At 57.5% G+C, this 26,790-nt stretch overlaps 2 protein-coding genes across 9 annotated transcripts in view; one reads left to right on the top strand and one right to left on the bottom strand.

The window, feature by feature from the left end:
* Positions 1-10,957, bottom strand: TSC22D4 (TSC22 domain family member 4). The gene is made up of 4 exons (XM_061588044.1): positions 10,190-10,957; positions 8,901-9,064; positions 1,850-1,901; positions 1-826 (listed from the first exon to the last, which is right to left on the bottom strand). Exons 1-4 carry the CDS (start codon positions 10,937-10,939, stop codon positions 623-625), a joined length of 1,170 nt encoding a protein of 389 aa, XP_061444028.1. The 5' UTR covers positions 10,940-10,957; the 3' UTR covers positions 1-622.
* Positions 10,958-11,063: 106 nt separating this feature from the next.
* The window catches only part of NYAP1 (neuronal tyrosine phosphorylated phosphoinositide-3-kinase adaptor 1), a 29,084-nt gene continuing 13,357 nt past the window's right edge, over positions 11,064-26,790 (top strand). For 3 of the 8 annotated variants that reach the window (XM_061588037.1, XM_061588038.1, XM_061588036.1), the window contains exons 1-3: positions 15,366-16,206; positions 16,540-16,728; positions 17,531-17,676. In XM_061588037.1, the coding sequence (XP_061444021.1) occupies positions 17,609-17,676 (68 nt within the window). In that variant the 5' untranslated portion in view covers positions 15,366-16,206; positions 16,540-16,728; positions 17,531-17,608. Of the gene's footprint in view, positions 12,819-15,365; positions 16,207-16,539; positions 16,729-17,433; positions 17,677-26,790 lie in introns of those variants that run through there. The other 5 variants (XM_061588042.1, XM_061588041.1, XM_061588043.1 and 2 more) reach the window with 4 other exon arrangements.

The following is a 26,790-nucleotide window of genomic DNA, read 5'->3' as shown; positions in this document are numbered from 1 at the left end:
GAGGAACATTAGCAGGTTTGTACTTTAATGACCTGAAATACTGCAAAAGTGTCCTTAATACAAAATTTATTGCCAGCTCCCTCCACCCCTCCCCGCTGGCCTGCACCCTCACCCCCGTCCCCGTGTCTTCAGCCCCTTGGAAAGACTCCTCCCCCATCCCACCTGTTTCTGCATTTGCATGGGATGACTGCAGAGCTATCCCAATGACATTTGGTGGCGGGGGTGTGTGTGTCTGGCCCATGAGGGGCATGTGGGGATCATCCGAGTCAGAGAGCAGCTTCTCCCACAAAGCCCCCGCCCCCCTCAACCCGGCAGCTGTCCTCCCCAGCCGCTGTGTCTTTGCACAAAAGGTCCCACTCCTCTCCCAGAGCTGGGGGGTAAAACCAGGTTCTGATTCCACCCCCTAAAGGCACATGCTGTGTTAGTAGGCAACCCTTCTCCCACCCCGCTCCCATCTCACCCACCCACCCGAAAAGTCTGGCTCCACGTACAAACACACACACGCACACCCCCTCCAGCCACGCTGGTACCCAGGTGCCCACCCCCATTTCACATCTGTGGGAATCCATTAGTGAGTCCTCCCCTGCTCCTCAACACAGGCCCCCTTAGCGTCAGTCCGGGGTCATGCAGTGCCGCTGGATGGAGGCTTGGCAGCAGCGTGGAGCTGAGCCTGGAAGCAGCTGAGCTGCTCGGCGTTGGCCAGGGAGCGCAAGAGGGTGTTCTCCTGCTCCAGCAAAGCGTTGCGCTCCGACAGCTCCTTGATCTGCTCCCGCAAGACCTCCACCTCCTCCCGCACCGCAAACATCAAGTGGCTCTTCACCAGGTCCTGTGGGGGTAGCAAGGAGAGCAGAGCTAGAGCACCGTCAAGCACAGGAGGAGCTGGCAACAAGGGCTACCACTCCACTGCCCCCCATCCTACAACCAATCCACCGTTTAATCTGCACTGTGCTTTGCAACCCAAGGAAGCCGTCTCATTCCACGCCAGTGGCCTGTCAAGGCTTCAGCCCTACCTGGAGGTGGCAGAGGACTAAACGAGGGGTCTCCAGCATGCTTGCTTGCCAGCTAGCTAAATAAATAAATGCCCTCTAACACCTGGCTACAGCCCTTCTTGATGATTGCCATCACAGCAACCCTGCAGAACCTGACAGTACTGTTATCATTTTACAGAGGAGACCCAGAAGGTGTCATTTGCTCAAGCTAGTTCCGTGAGGCAGGGTTTGATCCTGCCTCGCCAGACGCACGGCCAAGTTTAAAGCACATTTCCTCTCCCTCTCCAAAGAAACCTGGGAACTGTAATTCGTTAAAGGTGCAGGGAACTGTACCTCTGCAAGGAGTAAACTACAACAGCGAGGATTCTTGGGGGGAGGTGGATGTGCTTTAAATGCATGGTGTGTATGCAGCCCGATAGACTCAAGGGTCATCCTCCAGCCAACAGAAATATATTTCTTCCTCCTCTTCCCAGCACAACTGCTATACAAAAGGCGCAGACCCGTAAGAAGGCAAGAAGAGCCTGCTCATCAGGCCACAGGGGCCCCCTCTAATCCAGCATCCTGTTCTCCCAGTGGCCAACCAGATGCCCCCAAGGGAAGCCAAAAAGCAGGAACGGAGCACAAGGAGCACTCTCCCGAGGGCAACAGCACTTTCCAAGCCCTTAGAGGTGTGAATAAGAGAATGCCTCTGAGCATGTGCAGAGGAGTTGACAGTAGCAGGCAGCACTACTGTGTGGCCAGGCTGTTTGTCTGCCCCTATAGTCCTTTCATGGAGGACAGCGGAGGCTGTGCAGAGCTCAGCAGTGCCACTGCTGTCCCTGCCTGGAGGGTGCGCAGCAGATCCCTGACCCTTGACTCACCATGGCTTGCTCAATCTTGTTGTCGATGGCAATCATGCTGCTGTTGGTTCCGCTGTGAGAAAGAAGAACAGGTGGATTGAGAGGCAAACCAAAGCCCGCTCGTGCCCCCTTGGCCAACCCCACCACCACCGCTATGGTGAGCCTTCTCTACCCTGACTCAGCTCCCTCCGAGTTAGCCCTGACCCAAGCCCCACTGCAACACAAATGCCCAAGTATCCCAAGTGAGATTTTGTTAGGCACCGTCCCGAAATAGCAACACCCAAATCTTCACCCCAAAGTCTTGCATGGTCTCCCAGACTCATGCCTTGTGGCATCTGCACAAGGAGAATAAAGTTAAACATGTGCAGAGTGCCTTGCACTTGCTGCTGAATACAATGCACTGGGGTTAGCAAGGAAAGGCTGCCAACTTGGAAGCTGAGGCTTTCAGACATGTTTGTGCCCCAGCACCTCTCCATTTAGACATTAAGCACTGTGCAAAACCAAACCCCTAACTTTGGACACAGATGTGCCACTTTGAGACAGTTTTTGCTCTGAGCAGCACAGAAATCCTGCCGTTTCAAAAGGAACCCCCTGCTGGCAGCCCAATCGTGCACCTCTTTTGAGCCTGCCATTATGCTCCAAGCTCGGGCCTCTGTGGTCCCCTGAAATGCCAGCCCAGTTACAACAACTTAAAGGTGGGCCCCCTGCAGGACAAGATCCATAAGTCCTGTGCTCCATGTGCACCCAGGGCCAGTGAGAGGCTCCCGGGAGCTCTCTGATCTTTTCCCTAATCCAGGGGTGGCCAACCTACTGCCCTCCAGATGTTGCTGGAATCCAACTCCAATCATCCCCAACCACTGGCCATGCTGGCCGGCTGATGGGAGCTGGTAGTCCAAGGACGGCTGGAGTTCCGACTGTTCCCAATTCTGCCCCAAACTAATGCTCCACCTTCCCGTGGAACTTACACCTGGCTTTTCCCCATTTATTTTATTTTTACTTTGGCCCTTCCTCTAGGAGCTCAAAGAAGCATACTCCTTCATAGAGATGTGAAGGCCCCCCCCAAAAAACATTTGTTTGGGGGAAAACTGTTCCCCCCCATTTTATCCCAGATTTTTTTCTTGGCCTTCACATCTCTAGTTCCCACCCCGCATTTATCCTCAAAGCAACCCTATGAGATAGGCTAAGTTGAGAGATTGATTGACTGAGACTGCCCCAAGGTCACGCAGCAAAGAGGTTAATGGCTGAACAGGTTTCTGGAGCCGGGTCTCCCCAGATCCATGCAGAGTCGTACCCTTCTGCACTTGACCAGCACGCCTTCTCAGTTACTTGCTTGAGCCTCCATCCTTCCCATGTCTTCCCACCATCAACATGCACACGCTCACATGAATGCTTGCCTCCCCCCCACCCCAAAGACGCTCCCCACTACCTGTGGAGGACAAGCAGGAGGGAGACCAGGGTTTTGTCAACCTCTTTTCCCCGGCCCTTCACTTTCCTGTGGCCTTTTGGGGTCTCCCTTGTCCTTGTCCGGGCAGGGGATGAATCCCTGGAGAGAACCGGGGAGGTGCAGCCGCGCTGCCGCGGGCAATGCGCATCCCTGGAGTCAGGGAGCAAGGAGCACCCACAGCCTTGGAGCTCCCACTGGGCCTCGAAAGCGTTCACCATGGACTTGACAGACGCTCCTCGGTGATCCAGCGACATGGCAGCTCCTTCCCGAGACCCCACGGAGATCCTCGGGCCTTGGCCTTCTGGGATCGGTTAGGGTCCTGCACTTGTGGGCACCCGGCCCCAATCGTCCCTTGACGCCCTTGGAATGGTGGTTCCGCCACTGCTCAAATGCCACATCCACAGCAGGCCCCTTGGGAGCGCCACCACCGTCACCCTTCCTCCTCTCCAAGCCTTTTCCCTCCTCGTCGAGGTCGCAAGAGCCGCTCTCTTTCGATCCGAGATGCTACATGGTCCTGCTGTGCTTTTCCCACCCCACGGTGGCCTGCCACCTAGAAGTGCACCAGGAGACCGGGTATGGCCGGCAGCTGGACAGTGGGAGCAGGAGGGCTTGAGCTGCTGCAAAGGCTGCTCTTGCATCAAGCCCAGCCGTGCGCGCAGAGGGACAGGCACCCTGCACAGCAGAGATGCCCAGTGGGGCTCCCTGGCTCAGCATAAATAGCCATCTCTGTGCCTGGCTCTCAGCCTCCTCTCATTCACTCCCATTGGCCAAGTCCACGGTGGCTCCGTGTGTGTGTGTGTGTGTGTGTGTCTTTCTCCCTCCCCCCACCCCACCCCCCTGTCACTAACGGGAAGGAAGCCATCATAACAGCAAGGGACATCAGCTGCACCAGCAACACTAGAAAGCTCGCAAGTGGTGTCCACACTCCCCCAGTCCATCTGGGCCCAAGCTCACCCTACTCTCGCTCTCTTTCACACACACACACACACACACACACACACAGGACTTGTGCCTTGTAGAGCCCACTGGAAAGGAAACAGCAAGAGAAATGCAGTTCTCAGCCCCCCCGTCCCTTCACCCTTTTTTGTTGGCTCCAATGTGCAGCAGGGAGGGAGGGAGGGCAGGGGGGGCACAAAGGGGCCTTTATAAACCTGCCACCCTCTGTTTATGCTAATCCCATCCAGGAAGGGGGAATGCCAGGAGGTGGGGATGTTACTATGGAAACTGGGACCGGAGCCCAGGCGCATTACATAACGCAGCGCCAGGCACGCGCCAACAGGAGCGGAACCTCCGGGGTCCAGCCCAACCTTGGGGAAAAGGCGTGCGTCTCTGTGGGGTCCATATGTTTATATTTATTATTTTTAGTACATGTGTATGCCAGGACTTTGAAGGACCTTGGAGTGAGGGGAACAAGGCCTGTTTGGAGAAATATGGACACCAGGATTGTCTGTGGGCACCGGAGGCGAGGGGGGGGGTTGTCTCAATAAAAATGAGAGCTCCCCACTACCTCTCTGGCAGTAGCAGGCGGTCGGTTTGGCCACTTGACCTGCTGCCAGTAGTTTCCCAAAGCCTGCACAAAGAAGAGGAATGCTGACCCTCCTTCTGAGGCAAGGACAAGGGGGCCCTGGCCTCCTGCCTGCCTGCCTTCTTCCCCCATTCACCCCCCCCGGCCTACCAGGTCAGCTGTACTTTTCCACCCACCCTACCCTCGCTGGTGCAAGAAGGAAGCTGTGGGGAGGGTATGTGTGGAGCATGCAGAGAGGTTGCTACCTGCCCACCTCCCAAACTCCACAACTCCCTCTGCTCTAGAAATTTGTCTGCACTCAAGAAGCGCCCCCCCCCCCGCTTTTCTGGCTGAGTTAAGCTTTCCACCGGAAACAAATATCAAACTGAACTTGAATTAAAGCGGGGAGTATTTCACCGTTTGCTGGCCAGCAACCCACCCGAGTCTTGGGGATGGGGAAGACTAGCCAGGCAAGAAATGAATCTCCTGCTTCATCCTCCATCTGGCCCAGGGCCTGCTCCTGAGCTGTGGGGCCTGCCCGCTTTCGACGGACCCTCTAGTAACTTCCAGGGTCTGAAGGCTCATCCCCATAAACCCAGCCTCCATGCCTGAGCTCAGCCCTTGGACATCTTAAAAGATGGGAGGTACCTCTGAGCATGCACAGAGTGCCTTTCCCGTCCCCACCGAGTAAGCACAGCCAGTATGCATAGCTTGCAAGTGAGACGGCAGAACCTCCCAGGGGCAGTTGAGCCCGTACCTCTCCTCTGGAGAAAGTAAACACTGCCTGCCTCAGCCATGCCTCCTGACAAAGAGCTCTGCTGACCCACAAAGCTGGCTACCCTGGCCGATTTTGACTCCCCCCAAATCACCTCTATTCTGCCAACCATTCTCAGCAAACGTCTCACAGCGACAGCAGAGAGGGCAGCACATCCGGGTTGGCTGGGGCCAATGGGCGTCATAGTCCAAACCATCTGGAGGGCACCAGGTTGGCAAAAGGTGGTGCAGAGGCATAGACCAATGGGGGCTGCTGGGGGAGTGAGGCTGGGGAGGTGCCTGGCAGCCCAGGGGTTAATCCTAGTCCTGGGTAGTGTTTGGGGTGGGGGTCAGTGGGACATGAACCGTTGGCGCACAAGAACCAGTCCTGCTGGTTTGGACTTGACTGGGAGAGGGATCCTCCTTGGCCCCAGGGCACGGGTTCCCAACAGCGGGACAGGAAGAAACAGGGGCCTGCTCTGAAGCAGTGCAGTGAGGCACGCTCCTCCCTGCACTCAGCCCAGGCCCTGCTCACCCGCCCCACGCCCACTCTTCGCCCTCACTGGCCTTCCCCTACAGTCCTCGCATAAACACGGCGGCTAAGAATAGCGGAGTCACGTCCCTAGAGGAATGTGGTGGGTGCTGCAGCGAAGGCTTGGCCTGGCCTGCCTCTCTGGGTTCTCCTCCTCTGAGGGAGGTGTGGGGAATGTGTGTGCGGGGGGGGGGCTTGGGGGCTTGCAGGCGGTTAAAAGGCAGCCCTTCCCCCTCCCCTGGAGAGGCTGGGAGGGAAACAGCCACAGAGAGAGAAAATAAGGAGGTGCCTGTGTTCAGGTTCCCCAACGCAGGGCATGCCAGGCAGGGCTGGTAGACATTCACTGCACAGAAGGAAATGCATGCTTGTGGAGGTGGGTGGGGGCTGTAAATGGGGCGGTGTGGTGCAGTGGTTAGAGCAGCAGAAATCCAAATCCTCACTCAGCTCGGGAAAGTCCTGGGTTGCTCTTCACCTCTCTCTCTCAGCCTAACTTACTTCAAAGGGTTGTTGTGGGGATAAATGGTGGGTGTGGGGTGGGAAAAAGATTCTATGCTGGCCCAACGTCCTTGGGGAAGAGAGGGACTAAAACAAATAAATAAATCCATGAAGGCGGGGTAGCAGGAGCATGAAGATGAGAGCGTGCAAGGGGAGAGGGGCAGACCAGAGAAGCGCCACCCTGCGCGTGGACTGGCTTCGCAAGCCAGTCCACATGGAAGCTGAGGGAGGGGCGCAAAGGGACAGGGCTTGGGGTTGTGCTCAGAAGGAGGCCGCAGTCTGTGTTGCAAGGCCTGATCCCCCCCCAACAAGAAATTCTAACGAGTCGTTCCTTTGCTTCTGCCCCCGCACTGGAAAATCCTTCCCCTCCCCATTTTGAGTTATGTACAGATCCACTTTCCCATTAGTGTCCCATTAGTTCCTTGGCAATGCTCTTGGGACCACGGGCAAACATTTTCCCCACCACCACCAGACTATAGGGAGACAACAAGGGACTTTCCCAGTGGTTTTCAGGGGGAAACACAGCACTGCCTCCCCCTCCCCAGACCCGCCTCATGTCCCTGGTCCGCCTGCCGTGTTTTTTAAAAAATACCATGCCTGCCTGAAGTGCGCAGAATCAGAAGAGGCCAGGGCGCATAGGCCTGGGGAGCTACACAAGCCACAGAGGATGGTGACCATGCTGTGGCAACCAGTGGCAGCTGATGCCCTTTGGGGCCGGCAGGGCAGAAGGCAGGGAGCCCAAACAGTCAGTGGGTCCAGAGCAAGGCCAGGCAGAGCCAACTCCTACTCATTTTCTCCCCCTCCGCCCAGCTGAGTTTGACAGGGCAACAGCGAGGTGGAGGTGCAAGCCAGGGCCACCCCTGGACTGGCTGTAAGTCAAAAGGCTGCAGGCAGGGGTGGGGGCTGGCTGAGGGCAGCCTGAGGTTGGTGGGGCGGTGCTCCAGGCGCCCTCATGGAGCAGCTTCCATTGGTGGCAAGAGAAGGCGGGGGGGGCAACAAGCACAAGGGAAGTCTTTCCTCAGACTTGGAGAGGGGACGGGAGAGGAAAGTTCAGCGGCCAAGAGCAGCTGGCAGAGGGTCACTGAGGGTCATGCTCGAAATAGATCCCTCTATCCCCACCGAGGGGCCTGGCAAACTCCCAGAGCCAAGACAGAAATAGCGCAAGTGGGCGAGAAAGGCTGCATGTCTCACCTACCTGGGAAGCACAGGCACGGGGGTGGTGGTGTAGGACCCCCCAAAACAGCACTCGTTTGATTATGCCATCTCCAAACCCCAAGAACCTTCCTGGTTCTAATTTATGCTAGGTCCTCATGGCTCTAAGAGCAATGGATAGGGAGAGGGCAGGGCTTTGGGGCTCTGACACGTCTTCTCCCCTCCCCTCCCCCTAATTCTCCCCTCCCCATCTTCCCCAAGCGGTGCCCCACAAGTCCCTTCCCTGAAGAGGCAGGTCCTTTTTGGTCAGGCTTACAGAAACCACAGCTGCATGTCACTGGAGCAAATTATACTAGACAGCAAACAGATCCAGATGTGCCCATTTTGTAAAATTTGTTTTGGTCACAGGAGGAGAGTTGGGGGGGCGTGTCAAATGCTAACCCCTCTGAGCACAGGCTGCCGTGTTCTTGGGGAGTCTCGGGGGGCTTTATTCTGTTCTGCAGCCAGGAGAGCACTCTCCCCCCTCCCACAAACGCTTGAAACCACATTTGGAAACTTCCCCTCCTCCCAATGACATCTCTGTCCCCCCCCCCTGTTTCCTTCCTCTTGCCCAACTATGAACACTGCCTCCCCTCTCAGATGCAGGCTGTGACCAAGAAGACTTTCCCAATGCCAAGGCTCAGCCCTGCCCCATATGCTGTGCTGCCTCTGAGCACATGGAGAGTGCAGTTCACAGCCTCACCATCCTTGACAGGAAAGGTTTCCTGGCCAGGGGGCATTGCTTGAGCCCCAGCACCTATCAGAAATTAAAAAAGCAGAGCATTATCCTTCCATGCTCAGCCACCCCCTTGTGCGGGGGGGGGTCATCACCTCTTCTATGAACCTACCAGTGCCCCCCTCCCACATCTTGCAGCCCCAGTAAAGGTGCGCACACATGTACAAAGTGCCACAAAGAACATGGCAGCTGCTTTGATTTTCAGAAAAGGAAACAAGGAAGGTGGAATGAGAAGAGGGGACCCTGTCATTTGCACAAGCCTCCCCCCCGCCCCTCTTCCTCCCCAGACAGGGTCACTCAGTGCTCTGCAGTTCTCCTGCTGCTGCCCCCCTCCACCACCACCTCCACCACCACCTCCACCACCACCGCTTGGTCTGGTTCTCCTGGCACAGGTGGACGCCAGCGGCTCACCCCTACCTGTCGTCATCGCTGTCGTGGGCAACCCCCATGCCAAACATGGACCGTGCCAGGCTGAAGTGGGCAGCGCCAAAGGGGTCAGAGGTCCTGCGGCCCGGGCTGGCATCTCGGAAGAGGGGGGGCACTGGGGAAGACGGGCGTGAGCGGGACTCTCTTGGCAAGACCTGGGCGGGGAGAGAGAGACAGAACTGAACCAGCCACCCCCGGGACCAGCCACCCCCATGCCCTGCCCCCCACGCCTCTAAGGACAGGCTTGGGGAAGGCCAGGGAGGGGGGCTCCCCCTCAAGGGGGCCCAGAGGACTTGGCGGTTAAGGAGGAGCGGCTGCAGCAGGGAGAGGCAGAGGGTCACTGGGGGTTCTCTCCAAGGAGTGTGAGGCGCAGGCAAAGCAAAACAAGGGAGGCCTGTGTGCCCCGGCCAGAGGAAACAGAGACGGGTTTCTAGAAAGAGGGGAAGGAGGCTGTTGGGGGAGCAGGAAAGGCAGGCCGAAAGACTCCTCTCCCACCCTGGGCCCTCCCAAGGGTCTCGCTCCAGAAGGACCCAGGTGTCCGGCTCCTTCCTTCCTTCTTCCCCAGCCCTCAACAGAATCATCAATGGCTCCTTGTTCCTGGAGGGGGGGAGGGAGAGGTGGAACTGACTTAACCCCCTTGGCCAGCAAGGCCTGGCGTGGCTGGAGCTGCCACCTCAGACAGGGGCAGCCACGATCTGCCAAAATCTGTTCCCCACACCCCGGATGCAGAAGCAGCAGAATGGGCCTGTCCAGCCTGCATCTCACCCCAACCCCCCCAGATTGTAACCTTGACATTCCCAAACAGGGGTGCTTGAGAAGATTCTCCCATCATGCACCTTGGCCACAAAAGGGCAGCCATGTTCAGAACCCAACCAGCCCTCAAATAGAGGGGCCCAGGCCCAGAAGCAATGCAGATGGCCCTCAGACACTATCTCCCTTGCTCAACCTCAGTCCCTCCCCCCAGTTTTAGGCAAGGGAAATGTTTTAACTGTATGGGGGGGGGGGAGAAGGGCTTCTGAAGAACTGAGCCGCGCTGCTGACCAGCAATCACAGCCACCATTAATAACCATCAGAAGCAGCAGGGCGTTCACAGGGCCAACCCCAGCAGCGTCCTCCAAAGGCCATGTGCCTTTGGGCCCTTTCCAGGCCTGGATCCGTCCGCTCCAGGCTCAGCTTCCGCTATGGGATTCCCAGCGCCCAGTCGGAGAACACGGGGTGGGGTGGGGTGCTCCTTCTCCCTGCCCAGCCAGGGCGCCTCCGCGGGCCAGAGCTGCCCTCACCTTGCGCCGCTCCTCCGTCTCCCTTTGGATGAGCTGCGCGACGCTCCTGGGCAGCGGATGGTCTTCCACCTGCAGGCTTGGGACAGAGGCGGGCGGGCCGGGCTCCCCGGGAGCCGCTGGCGGCGGCGGGCGCGTCTCAGGCGCAGCCAGGGGGCTCCGGAGGGCCCCGGGGCTGGGGGGCGTCCTGCTGGGGCGGGTGAGCAGAGGCAAGCCCCCTCCCAGCGAGCGGGCCTGGTGGCCCGTGGGCCCCGGCGCCGGGAGCACCAGCTGGGCCTGCAAGCAGGCTCCTGCTCCTCCTCCTCCTCGGCGCTGGGGCTGCGGGCTGAAGGGGCTCGGGGGCCTGGCCAAGAGCCCCGCCACCTCCAGCCGCGAGTCCAAGGACTGCGGGTGCCGGGCCGAGTCCGCCAGCCGCCCGCAGAGGTGGGGCTCCCCCTCCGGCTCGTAGAAATCCCGGCAAGTCCAGCGGCCCCGCTTGTAGGGCTCGCCCAAGCCGTGGTCCAGCTTGACCACGCGGAAGCGGGAAGTGGCGGCGCCGGCCGGGCCCTGCGGCGAGGGGGCGGGCGCCGGCCACGGGGAGCCGGGGGCCACGGGCCCGTCCTTGAGGTCGGCCCGGCGGGCGCTGCCCTCTTCGGGGGCGCCGGCCTCCTCGCCCGCGCCCCGTGGCGCTCCGCCGGCGCAGCCCTCCTTCTGCTCGTACTCCGAGGTGACGCTGGTGATCTGGAAGCCGCTCTTCTTCTTCCCGCCGCTCATGGTCCCCGCGGGGGCCGCCGCCGCCGGAGGAGCAGCGGCGGCGGGGGCGCCACGCCCGGGAACACCTCGCCGGGCCAAGGAGCAGCCGCCGGCGGGGCTACCGGGAAGGGCGCTGCGCTGCCGCCGTCGCCTGCCGCCGCCGGGCCATGGCAAGGCCAGGCTCGCCGCCAAAGGCTCACGGCAGGCGGCACCGAGGCCAAGCGCCGCGCCGCGCCGCGCCCATCCCAGGCCCGCCCGAGAAGGTTGGCCCCTCCGCGGGCGGGAGCCGTTGGGGCCTACGGACCCTCCGCCGGGCGAGCCCGCATGGTGACGGCCGCCGGGCTCGGGCGCGTCCCTCCGCTGCTGGGGTGGGGGCTCTGGGTCGCTCCTGTTCCGCGATCCTGGGCGGGGCTACGCTCCGGGGGGCATCCTGCTGGGCCGCTCGCTGCCTGGGCAAGGTTGCCCGAAGTTCGCCGCGCCCCCGGCTTCGTGCCCAGCGCTGGGGCTTGGGGGTTCCGGCCCCGCTTGCCGATCTCTGCCGCTCCGCCTCCCTGCCCGCCTGCCCGCCCGCCCGCCTCTGGCTGTTGACAAGCCTCGGCACCAGGAAGTCCAGCCCCCTCCCAACCAGCTGACTGGCTGCACGCGCCCCCCGCCACTGTTGGGCCCCAGCCAGAGCGGGCTTAACCCCTCCCGCTCCGGCGGCCTTAACCGATCGGCTCCTGTGTCCCTTGCGCCACTCCGGGGATGAGGCCGCCTCTGTCGGGCTGGAAGAGAGATTTGCCCAGCGCTGGGGGAGGGAAGGGGTTGGACCAACCTGGGGCTTCCTCCTGGTACTACAACTCCCATCAGCCCCAGGCGTCAAACAGGCATGCTGGCTGGGGACAATGGGAGCTGTAGTCCCAAGCACGGGGCGGGCACCAGGTTAGGGAAGGTCCCCACACAGAGAGGCAGTTAGCAGCTGATGTGAAACAGAAGCCTCCTTGCACCTTGGCGCGCCAATCCAGGCGGCCCAGCTCTGCCTGGTTCTGGCTCCTGCCCTAGGCTGGCTCTGAAGGCGTGTGGGATTGCTTAGGGAGCTGCCCTTAAAGGGCGTGCTGGACTAGATAGGCCTCTGGGCTATGGTTATGGCTATGGCCAGGGTTATGGTGTTCGTTGACCTGCAAGCATGTGCAGAATGCGTTTCCCTCACCAATGAATCATCATAGCCAGCGCTCAGGCGCGTGGGCTTCCGCACAGACTTACCCTCCAGTGCTGTGCCTCGCCAAAGGGTCAGAGAAGGCTCCCGGGCCGTCCATCCTGCAGGCAGGCCGGTTTCCCCACAGCCCCAGCCAGCCTAAGCCACAGATTCCCAGTAAGCGCTTCACGTCTGGGCTTGCACAGGGGCTGTGGGCTGCGGCTGACCCAAACACCCTTGTCCCCCTGCCCCTGCACGAACCGGATCCTCACACCTCCAGAGAGGGGGAAGCGGGGCAGAGACTATCCTCCCTGCATCCTTTGCTTTGCCGGAGTCACGGGGAGCAGGATGGGACCCTCCATAGAGCTTGGATCGTCAGACGAAGGCGGGAAAGGACCACCATAGACTGAAAAGGAAAGGAAAGGGGGGAAAGCACCCTGCTTCAAGAGGGATGACGCAAGGGAGTCTTTATTGTGCCCCGAGCATGCACAGAGGGCCTTCCCCTCTGCTCTGAGTCACCAAAGTCAGGGCCTGCTCCATGGCATTAAGAAGAAAGGCCAACTAAGGGAGAGGCCACGATTTCTAGGGGGGCTGCCAGTCCGCCCCACCCCGCTTCCACTTGACCTCCAGATTGCCAGGTTGTTTCATCCAGGACAGAGTTGGAAAAGTCGGGCGGTCCAAGGGCAGCACAACCAGAGGCTCTTCCCAAGGCCTGCTGAAGCACAGGTAGGCGCTTGTCAGGTGAGCCTGCCTTTGAATCCCTACCTTGTGGGCCTTGCCAACCTGGCACCCTCTGCTGCTGGCCTGGGCTGATGGGAGTTGTAGTCCAAAATACCTGAAGGGCAGCAGGATGGGGAAGGCGACCCTGGCCCATCGTGGCACCCTTCCTTCCTCACTCTTTTTGGCCCTAGGAGGCCCCCTTTGATGCTAGTCCTCAGCACAACGGGGGGGCTAGAAAGAGCAAGCTGCCCCCAACAAAGGTCACTTGGTGTGGGGTGAGGTGCCTGAGCCCTACTCTCCCCCCACCAGCAGCCCCTCAAAGTGCCCTTCTCCCTGGACTTGGGAGGCCTCTGCGGCACTCGGGGGCGGGGGTCAGTCCTGAGGGATCTGAATGGGCCCTCCGCACTGGGGGAGCCCAGACTGCAGAGGAGTTGCCCCCCCAAGCTCGGAGGAGCTGGGGAGTCTGCCTGATCCGCTGTCAAGGGTGCCCCTTTGCATCCCCCCCCCCAAGAATTGCTGGCAATGGAACTGAGCCTGGGAGGTGCTGGGAGGCGAATCCTGGAGAAACAACACGATTACAAGCTCACCGAGATCAGGAAGAGGGGATTCAAGACCCGCCACCAGATGGGGGGAAAGGGAGTGAATGAAGCCAGTCTCCACTTTCCGGGGGGGGGGCAGTGCAGGCCTTGAGAAGATCCCACACGCAGACTGGAGCAAGTGGGAGAAAAGCTTCTCCCCAACACAGACGCTCACCCAGTCCAGAGATGTGCCCCATGGATCTTGCGGGGCAAAGGGCACAGTGGGGGGGGAGGCAAGACGGAGGCCCACCGGAAAGCAGGAGTGAAGGGAAGGACACCTAAGAAACCAGCTTCTCTTGCAGCCTTTGCCAGCCTGGTGCCCTCCGAAGCATCTGCAGGAGAGCAAACACTGTGCACAGACTGTGGCCCCAGCGCTCTTCCCCACGAACCGCCTGAAGGTTGCCCAGCGTCTAGGGCAGCGGACCAGGCAGTGTGCCAGGCATTGTGTGGTGCTTGCCTGTATTTTTCCAGACGTGCCACAGACCACCTGAACGCAGCTCATGGACCGCAGTTTAGGAACTCCCGGTGGAGGCTTTCTGTAGCCGTACGTGCCACTGCAGGCTCCACAACCAGGCTGGAAAGAGAGGCTGCAGAGGGGACTCGGAGGAAGGACCCCCAGCAGAGCTGGACGGACCACTGGTCTGACTTGGTGAAAGGCAGCTTTCTACGTCCTATGCAGCAGTGACGCTGGGATGGCAAGGGCAGGCAACGGATGCGATAGGATGGGGCGGGGGAAGGTGGGAGAAGCGTCCTTGTGTGACCCCTCCCTACCTGGGCCACGGTTCTTCAGGGCCAACTGAGCCGGCGAGCTGATGATAGGACGCTGCTGCCGCCTGGCGGCAGAGCGCCGCCGTTGCCTCCGCTCCCTCGCCTTCGCCCAGAGGCTAACATCTGGGCCAGCCTTGGCTGCACTGACTCGAGCGGCCAGCAGATGGCAGCATCGCCGCCCCCTGCCGGTCCCTCTCGCTCTTTGCAAACGAACCGGGCGCTCTCCTCCCGGCCGGTGCTGATCGCCGAGCTGAGCGGATGCATCCCAGCGCTAGCTGCAGGCGAAGGGGGCCTTGTGCTTCGTTTCAAGATAGGGAGGTGCCAACGAGGCCGGCGGACCCCTTACCCACAGTCCGAGGCATGGGGAGTAGTTCTGGGGGAGGAGGAGGCACTTTGCACATGCTCAACGGCATCATTTAGTGCTAAAACCAGGTTCTGGAGTCAGAATTTCTAGATTGGCAATCAAGTGCTGCTTAGCGGAGGCTGGACTGGCGGCGGCGGCGGCAACAGCAGCCCCTGCCGCCTGCCCCAGGGGCACATGGCTTGCCAGGGGCCTCTCCAGGTGTGGGAGCCCAGGGTGCCTTCTCTCCTCCGCCGCGAGGCAGTCGCACGTCAGAACCAGCCCTCTGCACCCACAAACTATTTTGGGTTGCTTTTTTCCAGACATGTGTGTGTCTGCGCCTCGCCAACCCGGTGAAACCCGCCGACTGGCAGGCCACTGGCAACCGCTCTCCAGGTCAGGGTCGCGGTTTGCTTTGGCTTCTTGCGGAGACCTTCCAGGTCAGGCCTAAAGAGCCGCTCCTTCGCGAGCCCAGGGCGACGTGCGCCTGTTTGTGGGGTCTCTCGAGAACCCTTGTCCTAGGCAGGATCCCGGGCGGAAGGCATTGCCGGCGAGAGAAGGGCCCCAGTGGCCTCTCGGGTAGGGCTGGGCAGACTCCCCCTCTGAAGCCACGGGGAGGCGCTGCCGGTCAGTGTAGGCAATACTGAACTAGGTGGACCCCATGTTCTGCTGGGGCCGCGGAGTCGGAAGGGGCCGGTGGGGCCCTCGAGTCCACAGGCCGTGGGAGGGCCCGGGCTTTGCTCAGAAGGGTCGCCGGCAACAGCTCCAGTAGGGCTGGGGACGGCCGTGCCTGAAACCGCTGCCAGCCAGGGTAGACTGTACCGGGCTAGATGGAGCCTAATGGCCTGAGCCAGTGGGAGGCGGTGCCGGAGCCCCGGAGGTGGCTGCAGGCGCTTGTGGCGGGTCGTGGCTGGGAAGAAGCACCGAGGGGTCCGCGGTGGGATCGAGGACCCTCCACCCACTCTCAGGCAGCTGGGGACGGGCGGCGGGGGCCTTTCCCAAAGGCTGTGCCGCTCCTGGCCCGCCAGACGCCCTTCGGCCGGGTCCACGCTCCGCTCCCCACTGGAGGCCGCGGGAGCCCAAGCGAGCTGCCCCCGCCTCGCCAGAGACCCCCTTGGGGCGGCCTCTAAGGAGATGCTGCGCCGGGGGCAGCCTCCGCCTCCTGCTCCATGAGGGATGGCGCCTTGATCTTGCCCTTCGCGGCTTTGAAGGCTCCTGCGTGTGTGGTGGTGGGCAGCCGTGCCCACTCTGGCCCCCCGTCACTGTCCGCCTCCACGGGAGGCTTGCCAATGGCAGGCGAGCGCCAGCCGGGCCTTCGGGTGACGGATCGGGAGTGACAGGCGGGCGGGCGAGCGGGCGCTGCCGAGCCGAGCCGAGCCTCCGTCCCAGGGGGCTGCAAAGCGGGCGCGCCCTTTTTCTTCCACAGTCAGCTCCCCGGATCTCCCCCCCCCGCAGGGACGCCGGGCCCGAGCGGGCTGCCGGCTCAGCGGGCGGAGGGGCCGCCAAGGGCGCCGGGGCCGCCCGTGCCCGATCCCGCCGGAGGGCCCATCCCCTTCTCCCCCCGCGGCGCCCCCTTTTCCCCACGAGGGGGCTCCCCATCGCCCTCCCCGCGGCGGGCGCGCTCTCGGGCTGCGGGGCGGAGGGAGGCGCCGCCACGACGCTGCGTCAGCCGGGGCGCGATGAGCAGGACGGAGGAGCCGTGAGGCAGGTGAGCGGCGGCGGCGGCGGGGGCCGGGCGAAAGAGGGAGGGGGAGAGGGAGGGGGAGAGGGCGGGGGCCTCCTCCCTGCCCCCCTCCGGCGACGTCGCCGCGACAACGGGATGGGGCTGGGCTGGGCGCGCGGAGGGCGGCGGCGGCGGGGGCGCGCGCAGGCGTCCTCCTAGCGAGGCAGGTCGGGCGCCCCAGAGGGAGCGCCGTGGGGCGGGCGGGCGAGCGGGCGGGGTCTGGCTTGGCGCGGGGGGGGCGAAGCTCCAGACGCGGAGGGGCCTCGCCCAGGCCGCGCCTCCGCTCAGCCGCCCTTTCTCTCTCTCTGGGTCCGGCAGCCTCGACGAGGACCCGCCCGGCAAGCGAGGCCTGAGGCCGGCGGCGCATGGCGGGGCGCTCCCGTGACGCCGGAGCCGGAGGGGCCCGATCCATGCCGCGGGCCTCCCCGCCGCCCGAGGGAGCCGAGGAGATGGCCCGCCGCCCCCGCCCCCGCCCCGGCGGCCCTGCGAGATAGCCCCGTCCAGCAGGTACCTGCCCGGCAGCGGGGAGAGGGGCTCGCTCGGGAGAGGCAGGGCCGGGCTACTCGGAGCTCGCCGGGATTTGTGCGCGCTCTTCTCTTCTCTGCTCCCCTGGCGGAATCGCTGGGCTGGAAGGCCAGGCGGGGCTCCGTCGGCAGCCACCAGCAATCTTCCGCAGGTGCCCCGCCAGGCAGCTCCTGGCCTTCTCCCCAGAGCAAGGGCTGCTGCCTCTTGGGGCCCCGGCTGGCCAGACCTGGCCCTTCTCCGGCACCTGCCCGTGGCTGTGCCAGGGCCCGTGAGTTCAGTTGAAGCCCACCGGGGGACGGAGCGCCCATGGGAGACGCAGCTGAGCTGCTCCCTTCCAGCGCTGGCTGTTGCGCGCCCTCAAGGGCGGCCCCAACTGGCGATCTCTCCGGGAAAGAGACGCTTGCCTGCAAGGCGCCAGCAAGGGCGGGAGCTCAGGGACAGAGCACCCCCTTTGCCCCCAGGAGGTCCCAGGTTCCGGGAGAGTCTCCCTGACTGAAATCCTGGAGAGCAGCTGCCTGTCAGAGCAGACAATCCTGTGTGAAACCCAGCTGGCTGGCCCAGTATAACACAGCGGCCTGTGTTCCCAAGATCATGGATGCATTCTGGGCTGAGCCCTGCCCTCAACTCTGGAACCAGGCAGGGAGGCCCCCCTTGCCGCCTGTCCCTAACACAGTCTCTCTCCCTCAGCAGCGCCCCCCCTCCGGGTGCTCCCCTCCCACCGCCTGTCAGACAGCAGAAGATGTATGCAGGCCCCCAGGAAGTTTTGATCTCCGTGTTCCTACAGTTCATTGAGGATCGGGGCCGCTGGGCCTACAGGGCCCTGAGCCAGACGTGCCACCCCCAGGAGCAGTTGCACAACGAAATGAACCTGCTGTACCGCAAGAGCAAGGTGGAGTGGAAACAGAGCAAGGACGAGGAACCCAAGAAGAGGTAAGCAAGCTGGGGGACATGGCGCCCTGGGTCAAGAGACAGGAGGTGTAGCATTGAGCAGTGCCCGCCGCACTGGGCAGCAAAAGGGAGAGCCAGAGGCCCGCTCCTGGGCAGCAGCCCAGCACCACTGGAACTCCCTTCTGCTGGAGACTTGGCAGAACCCAAGCCTGGCCATCTTCCACAAGAATTGTAAGATTGTTCCCATTGGGCTGGTTCTAAAGGGGCTCAAGCTTGGAACAAACTCAGATTTAAAGTGGACATCAGACTGGGTGGCCCCTATGCTGTGGACTGTCCAAGTTTTGAGGATTAGAGGCCAATAAACAGACAGGAAACCCCAAAGCGGAAGATTTATCCAGAATGCCCTGCTCTGAGACATGCCCAGAAAAACTTTTCTGTGTTTTTAAATACTTTCCTCATCTGTGAGTTTAAGGCTGCTGTTTTTGTGGAGCGCCGCTGTAACTATGACTCTTGTTATTTCTTTCCGCTTTTCTCAGTAGACTTGCAACTGACTTCTTCCAAGACGTATTTTGATATTGATATAATTGCTTAATGTTATTTTTTTTTTGTTCTCTTTTACATGTCTGATTGGAAAATAATTGCAGCTTGCCTCTTGCAGTATTGATTCTGATCTTGTAATGGACTTGCAATTGACCTCATGCACAGCTTATATGTATCTTGGTTGTCTTTATTACAGCGTTTGATCTGGCCACTCAGGTCTTGAAATCTTACCTTGCTTATCTTAATTCTCAATGCTGTTACAAGTAATGATGTATAGCAGAACAGTGAGGGAGAAAGTAGATCGTTATCCACTTGTTTCAGAACCTCGAAGAAGGGGAAGGGCAGTAGCTCAGTGGCAGAGCCCCTGCTTTGCATGCAGAAGGCCCCAGGTTCAATCCCCAACAGCATCTCCAAGTAGGGCTGGTAATGTTCCCTGCCTGAAATCCAGTCAGTGTAGAGTCTGTATACTGAGCTAGATGGATCAATGGTCTGAGTTGGGATAAGGCGGCTTCATCTGCTCCTTGAAGGCCAAAGTGAGAGTGTTCTCCCAGTTCCAGAGCCTGCTCTTTCCTTCAAGGGTCCCGGGTGCTTCTCTAAAGTGCTCTTCGCTCACTACAACAGGCCAGGCCAGGCCAGCCTCCTGCAACCAGGTGCCCTCCAGATGTTTTGGACTGCAACTCCCATCAGCCCCACACAGCACATCCATATGATGCTGGGGCTGATGGGAATTATACTTCAAAACAACTGGGGGGGCACCGGGTTGGGGAAGACTGGGCTAGGGAGATGGGCAGCAGTGGTTTGAGGTGGTCAAGGGGCTCACTGTGGAGGAGGAAGGGTTGTAGGGAAGGAGAGAGATCCTTCTCCAGCAGTAACTCTACCCATCCTGGAACCCAGCAGTGTAGTGACTTTGAGCTGACTTGCCCAGCTCACTCGAGCATCAGTCACCTGCCCTGGAGCCCCTTATCTCCTTCCTGTCTTGAACCCCTCCATGTCTTTGGACTTCCCCCTCACTCTTTGCAGATCTTCTCCCCTCTGGCTCTAATCCCTCTGCCCTGGTGGGAGTTCCCTGCCTGGACTAAGTACTCTCAAAATAGCCCCTGGCATTTTCAGAGGCTGTTAAAAGCCCAGGCTATCTTCAGATAATCTAGGGGGCTTTTGCTGAATGGTGGGGTGAATGAGAGCCTGGTGTGACAGCCTGCTTTCGCCCATCACACACAGGAAAGGTCTACTGCTGCCCTGGGCTCCTGCTGGGAGGAAGGGCAGGATATACATCTAATAATAAATAAATACTAGTTGACCTTTCTTTGGAGGGGCAGATTGTCAGCAAGATCTCAAAACTCAACTCAAATGGGGAGCTGTCTGTGACTCTTTCCCCTTCAGTGTGATGGAGGGTAAGATGGGGGGGGGTTGTGAGAGAGACTGCTTGGCCTTGAAGCCTTTGCCCACAATCTCTTGTGCACACAGTAGGGGGCTGGCAGAGGGAAAGGCAGTCTGCATATGTGCAAAGGACTTCCTTATCCCACTGGTTTCAGAGCCAACCCTAGGCATTGAAAACAGGCTCTGGAGCTAAAACCCATTGAGTTCTGGGTCAAATTGAGCCCTTGCTGGCTTAAGCCTGGGACTGCGTGACTCAGGAGAGTACCGGCATAAAGGATTCCTTGAAAGGGCTTTGATCTCTGCTCCAGAGGGATGATTCACATGAGCAGTTTTTGACAAGGCAGCTGATCTTTTATGACACAACGGACACACAGTCTTTCTAGTTCTGAAGAGTACACATTTATGTAACCTTTGCAACTGCAAAGTGCTGTGAAATCTTTAGCATGTTTGCTCCCACAGTGGCCCTGTAAGGTGGACCACTGCTTGTCCCATTTTACAGGCAAGGTAGATTTGTCAAATGACAGACTGGGCTACTGTCCAGGTTCAATACACCAGGACCTCTCACACCAGGACCTGCTTTCCTCAGTGGCTCCCCCATACTGTGTACACAGAACCCAGCAGCCCTTAGTTCTTTGGCTGATGGATGGGGTAAGAATGCACTCCCTTTCAGTTCTGTAGTCTGGCTTCTTTCTAACAGGAAAGGGGAAAGCAAGCTCCCTGCAGCTGCTGCTCCTCTCTCCAGTGCCAGGGGCCAGAATGTCGCTTCTGTTCAGCTCTGTAGTTTCCTAGCAACTTTTTTTAAGGGTGAATATGCTCTCTTAACAGGAAACAGGCAGCAACACTGCACTAATTGAAGTTTCTGGGTTGATGGTCAGCCCCACATAGAGCATGTTACAATAGTTATTTCTGGAACATATAAAAATGTGGAGAAAGTTAGATCTATCCTCTCTGGAAATAGGATCTATTTGATAAAACAAATTCCTGGGACCCCCCAAATTCTGTCTACCAAAAAGCAAATTGGGATCCAGGAGAACTCCTAGGGTGGAATTTTTCTTGTGGGGAGGGCAACATCCAGCTGATGGGCCAGTCTTAGATTACAAGGGGCTCCAATTTGGTCTGTAAAGCCATTTTTCCTAAACCTGATGGGGGGGGTGTACAATCCTGCTTGGTTTGGCTATGCATGCTAGTTTCCTGTGGGGAACTCCCTTGTGCACCTGAAGCCTGTAAAAAGCAGGATTCAAACACGTACACTACGTTCAACATCTAAGGCCCTCCTCCGAGTACCATCCCATCGAGAGGCTCGGAGGGTGATGACTAGAACCAGGGCCTTTTCAGTGGTGGCCCCCGAACTGTGGAATAGTCTCCCCGATGAGGTGCGCCTGGCGCTGACGCTACTATCTTTTCGGCGCCAGGTGAAAACCTTTTTACACTCCCAGGCATTTTAAAGTGTATTTTAAACAGCATTTCCGTATTTTGGATGTTGTTTGGTTCGTTATTGTTTTTTTATTATTATTATTTATTGTATTTATTGTATTTATATATTGTGCTTGTTTTTATCTTTTTGTACACCGCCCAGAGAGCCTTCGGGCTTAGGGCGGTATGTAAATTAAACTAAATAAATAAAATAAATAAATAATAGTTATGAAACTTCCCTCAGAAGCCCATCCAAATCTGAACCCAAGTCTCTCTGGTGGTGGAGTGTATGATGTAAAAGTATTTTATTTCAGCTGGCTTTGGCTTTAATTGAGAACACGGAATTTAGTACACATTTTATTTGCTCGGCCTTTTCCAGTTGGACACTGTGTTTTCCAAAACTAAACAAGCCACAATGGCTCAAAACAGAAGGTTAGCATTAGCCACTAGATAAGTACATAAAGAAGCCCTTATCAGACCAGAGCAAAGGATTATCTAGTGCAACATCCTGTTTCCCATGGAGGCCCCAAGCAAGACATGGGCACAACAGCCCTCTCCTGATGTTGCGCCCCATGATTTGGTATTCAGAGGCTACTTCTGACCCCAAAGCAAATGTATGATAACTAGTAGTGGCCATTCACAGCCTCCGTGGTTCATCTAATCCGCTGAAAGCCATTTAAGTTGGCAACCATCATTCCATCACCTGCAAGTGAATTCCACGGATTAACTATGGCTGTGTGCACACTTTCGTGGGCTTCATAAAGTTATCAGTGGCTACTAGCCACGATGGCTGTCTGTGCACCATAGTCAGATGCAGCATGCTTCTGAAATCAGTTGCCGGGAGAGAGTGTTTCTGCACCCAGGTCCTGCTTGTGGGCTTCCCTTTGGGGCATCTGGCTGGTCACTGTGAGAACAGGATGTTGGACTAGATGGGCCTCTGGCCGGATCCAGCAGGCTCTGCTTAGGTTCTCTGCATCCAGGGGACTCCCACTGCTGGCTTGGGAAGCGGAGTACACACGATGTTAGCCACAACCCATAGCTATCCTGTATCTATCCCATCGTTTCTTATTAAACACTGTGCTTTGATGCATTTCTCCCAAACTAGTCTTGATCCAGACTGAGAAAAAGAACGGCCTAGCTGCATTTTAAGCCAGTAATGTGTACACAGCCTGTTCGAAAGGTGGCTGGTCTAAAGGAGCTTCCTTTCCCAAGAGTAGCGTCATTCACCAAGAAATGGTGTCTGCCACAGAAAGCCACCAGCATGACTGTGAGTTCCTTGGGTGGTTTAGTCACCAAGTGGCTGATAGCAAAGGAGGCTAAAACCATCACACAATCCATCCCATGGTTAGGAGGTGCCCCAACCTCTCGCAGGGCAGGCTATCCTGAATGAAAAGCTCTCCCACCAAGGCACTGGCCCTGCAGCCTCCCTGGAGATCCTGCGCTTTTGCTTACATAATTAGGAAGTTTTAAGCAGGGCCGGTTCCTGGCTTAAGGGGGGGGCATTGCTACAGTGCCCTCAGCAGACGTACCCAGTGGTAGCACTCCTATGATTAGTGCCAGGCAGCCACCATTTAGAATGTCCCAGAATGCCTTGGAGCACCCAACAAAGTGTTGCTGCGATGCATTGTGGGAAATTAGGATAGCAGCTTGTAGTTTCCTGCTGCCTGGCAAGAGGGATCCAGAGGCGTTGGCACCAAGGAGCCCTGCTGGAGCCTTGGCAGCTGCCCAAAGATGCCAGTAGCTGACACCAGGGGACCTGCTCTTGCCTGGCATTTGTGTTCTTCAGAGAGTGAACCCGTTTGCTCTCTTCTCCCATCACCTTAGAATAGGGTCCGTGCCACCCACTTCAGGCCTGCTCTGTGCATTATCCGTGCCAGCACCCATCCCCTGGTCCCCCCTCCCACCTTTCTAGGAAAGTTGCTGATGCCAGTCCCTTCCTCTTCCCCCAACTCCAGCTTGTGCATTTGGTTTACCTTTGACCTTGCTGGACTTCAATTTGATCTGCCAATTTCTTCAGTTTGTTGAGATGGCTTTGAGTGTTCAGCCTGGCCTGAAGTTGCTCAGGCTGTTGTCTCCAAAGAGGCTGGCAGGGAGACAGAACAGATAGACCCTCCACAGCTACCCTTGCTGGTGCATCCACTCCCACCTGCCCCCAAAGGGGGAATCAGACCTGTTTCAGTATTGCTTTCTCCTCCCTCTCTCTCTGGTTCACAGGAAGTGAAGGGTTAAAAGCACCAGCAGGCTGATGTTTCCTGGCTCCTGCAGGTCACCCAGAAGTAGTTTCCATGGAAACTGCTGGGCCATCAGCCAGCATCCTCCTGCATCCTCATACTTTTGGTACCCAGGACCCTTCACTCCAGTGAATTAAAACTGGAGGGAGGAAAGAGAGATGCCAAAGGTCTGCGAACAGGAGGCTGAGAGAGGTGTGTCCACAGAAGTCAGAAGGAAGGCAGTTGAAAGAAGGGCGTGCATCCTGAATTGTGGGGAAGAAAGATGTCTGAACTGGAATTACAATGTCAGTGGATAGGTGTAGAGAAGAAAGACCTGGAAGGATGAATGAGAATGAGTAGGGGATGGAAGGTGGTGTGCTGAGGAGAGGAGAGGCCTTCAAACAGCCCTAAGTGGTTTGGGGCAATTTATTTATTTATCTCATTTGTATACTGCCCCATAGCTGAAGCTCTCTGGGTGGTTTACAACAATTAAAAACATTAAAAACATACAAATTTAAAAATACATTTTTTAAAAGCAATTTAAAAACACATGCTAAAACTATTTAACTATAATGATGATGATGATAAATGATGAACTGTTACAAATGTTGTTTTGATTGTCAAGATAACGACTGGCTCTTTCATGGTTTTTCCAGGGTATGGTGAGTCAGTGCCTTATAACCATCATGTATATCATCTTCACTTGGTTATGAGTAGACACTGATGCCTCAGGCTAGCAAATGCAATCTGACTGCAGAAGCAGGTTTCCTTTCAACATATGAGCCTCCTGTATGGAATGGCTTTTATTGGACCAGCTGTGTGTAGAAATGTATGAACTGCATCTGCTTTTCATGCAAGTCTGTGGTTCATCCTTGCAGAGCTTGGAAAAGTTACTTTTTTGAACTACAACTCCCATCAGCCCAATCCAGTGGCCGTGCTGGCTGGGGCTGATGGGAGTTATAGTTCAAAAAAGTAACTTTTCCAAGCTCTACTAGTGGAGAGCTGCTGGTGGTCAGTGCAGACCAGGAGTAGCCAACATGATGCCCTCCAGATGCTGTGGACTATAACTCGCATCATTCCTGACCACTGGCCGGGGCTGATGGAAGCTGGAGTCCAAAACATCTGGAGCCCACCTCATTGGCTACCTTGGTGGAGACAATACTGATCTTCATGGATTAAAGGCTTAAGGCCGCTTGCTAGGTAGCAAGTTTTGAAGCTGCAGAAAATTTGTAAGAAACCCTGCCGGAAGAGCAGTTCTGTGCAGCTCCACGGCCTGGTAGCCTACTTTCCAAAACAGAACAGGCCTTGTCAAAGGTATCAAATGAATCACTCTGGATGTTATTTATCTTTATTTGGTACTGATGTAGCAGCTGTTGCTGTTACTGAGAAGTAACCATGTCAGAACAGCCGCTGGGGGGCTGGAGGTGTGCGGTCAGAGCACTCGGCGACCTAGCTATGTGTGGATATGGGTTAGGAGAACCTTACTGGCTGGGTCTGATGGGAGCTGTAGTCCTAACCATCTGGAGAGCACCACATTGGCAAAGGCTGGGTTACTGGATGGCGGGGGATGAGAAGACAGTTGCATGTCTGTGTGGGGTGAGGGGGGATTTTGGATGGGGGTGGCAAAGGCAGATGGGCGGACTACGATGGAGGGCATGAAAGAGGCTCCCCCTGTCTCTGGCCACCTTGCCAGCATGGCTTCTTCCTCACTTGGCTATGAAGGCTGTTGCAGGCGCTCTCTTGCTCTGTCTCACCCAGATCTGGTGTGATGACTAGAGGTGGATCTGGCGATGCCAGACTGGCTGGGTCTCAGCCAACGTCTCTGAAATGAGGGAGCAGCTGAGGGTTTGTTTACTCGCCCAGTGTCTGCTGCCGGCGCATGCCCGCCTCTCTACTGCTGTGCCAAGAGAGGGAGCGGGGCCTGGAGATTCTGACTGTAGGCCCCATCAAGGATACTGAGGAGGGGAGGGGGCTGCATGTCGGGATTGAGGGGCATTCAGGATAAGCCACTCCCAGACGCTGGCGCTTTGCCAGCTGCAGCTGACACACTGCAGCACATTTCTCTGCTACCAGCAAGTGCAATGTGTATGTTGGGGGGAGGAGGAGAGGAGAGGGGAGATGTATTTTTAAAATGTGGTAGCTGGCGGCTGCTGCTGCTGCTGCTGGTGGAGACACTAGCCAGGGTGGCCAGGTCTTCCCTCCCCTGTCAGAGGCAGTAACCCTCTCTGTACCAGCTGCTGGGAATCGCAAGTGGGGAGAGCGCTGTTGTGCTCCTGCTTGGAGCATCTCACCTATGTGGAAATGTTACAGTATTGGGGGTTATTTTAAGAAAAAATATATGAATAAAATGGGTGTATAAAAGACAGGGGTATATAAATTAATGCATGGTGTGGAAAAATGGATAGGAAGTATTTTATCCATCTCACAAGAGGTAGTGATAGTCACAAATTTGGATGGCTTTAACAAAAGATTGGACAAATTCATGGGGGTTAAGACTATCAGTGGCTACTAGCCGTGATGGCTATGTTCTTTCTCAGCTGTTGGAAGCAGCATGGCTCTGAATATCAGTTGCTAGGAATCACGTGAGGAGAGGTCCTGTTTATGGGCTTCCCAGCATAGGCATCTGCTTGCCCACTGTGAGAAGATGCTGGACTAGATGGGCCTGATCCAGCTGCTGAAGGGCTCCTCTGAAGTTTTATGGCGGGGGAGAGAGGCACTGTGTGGAGGGAGCTCCTTCCCGACCTCAGGCTCTGCTGCATTGACCTTACTTGACATCATCATCACCCATGAAGGAATTTGGTTCAAACCACCTTCTGTTTTATCCTGGTCCGCATTCCAGAAATCAAGGGTCCCACCTAGTGCTCCAATAATCCTCTGCATGCCACAGTAAATGAGTGGCAGTCCAGTTCACAGTGCTTTGACTTGGGCCCAATCAGATATGCTTTAAAAAGGAAGAAAAAAACGGGGGGGGGGGGAGAAATAATTATTGGAGCAAATGACGACACCTTTTTGGAAAAATGGGGGAGGGGGTGTCCTTCCAGAGATCTTCTGAAATGAGAGTCGTTTCCTAACATCCATTCACTCACTACTGCGGCCTTCCTCACCCTGTGCCGCCTGGGCTGATGGGAGTTGCAACTGAAGGCCGCCACAGGCTGGGGAAGGCTGAGCTAGCAAGAATAGGGTCACACACACTGCTCTCCCCCAAGCAGTGAGAAGTGCTTCCTAGGGTTTGCTTTCCTTTGGAGGGGGAGGGGGAAAGAGAAAGAGAGAATGCATGGGAGAACTAACAGGGTCTTTGTAACATTTACTTTATTTAGAGCATCAGTGAAGCCAAAGGGGCTAGTATTTCAACAAGGCAGCAGGCCCACCCCTCCTCTCATCAGAGACAGAGGTACCTGCACCCACCCTCAACTTGCTCCCCCTTCCCATCCATCTCTCTGTCATCAGAACAGGAATCTGCCTTATACTGAGTCAGGCCATTGGTCTATTCACACTAGGGTTGCCAGGTTCTTGGCCTGAGACTGATCCTGTATCTTTAGGAGAAGAGAAGGTCAGCCAAGTGCAGGTGTTTTTGCAACTCTGTAATGAGAAAAACCACAAGGTGGAATTCTCCCTT

Source organism: Rhineura floridana, chromosome 11 (genome assembly GCF_030035675.1).
Source record: "Rhineura floridana isolate rRhiFlo1 chromosome 11, rRhiFlo1.hap2, whole genome shotgun sequence".
NCBI lineage: Eukaryota > Metazoa > Chordata > Lepidosauria > Squamata > Rhineuridae > Rhineura > Rhineura floridana.
This window is presented reverse-complemented; position numbering and strand designations above follow the sequence as displayed.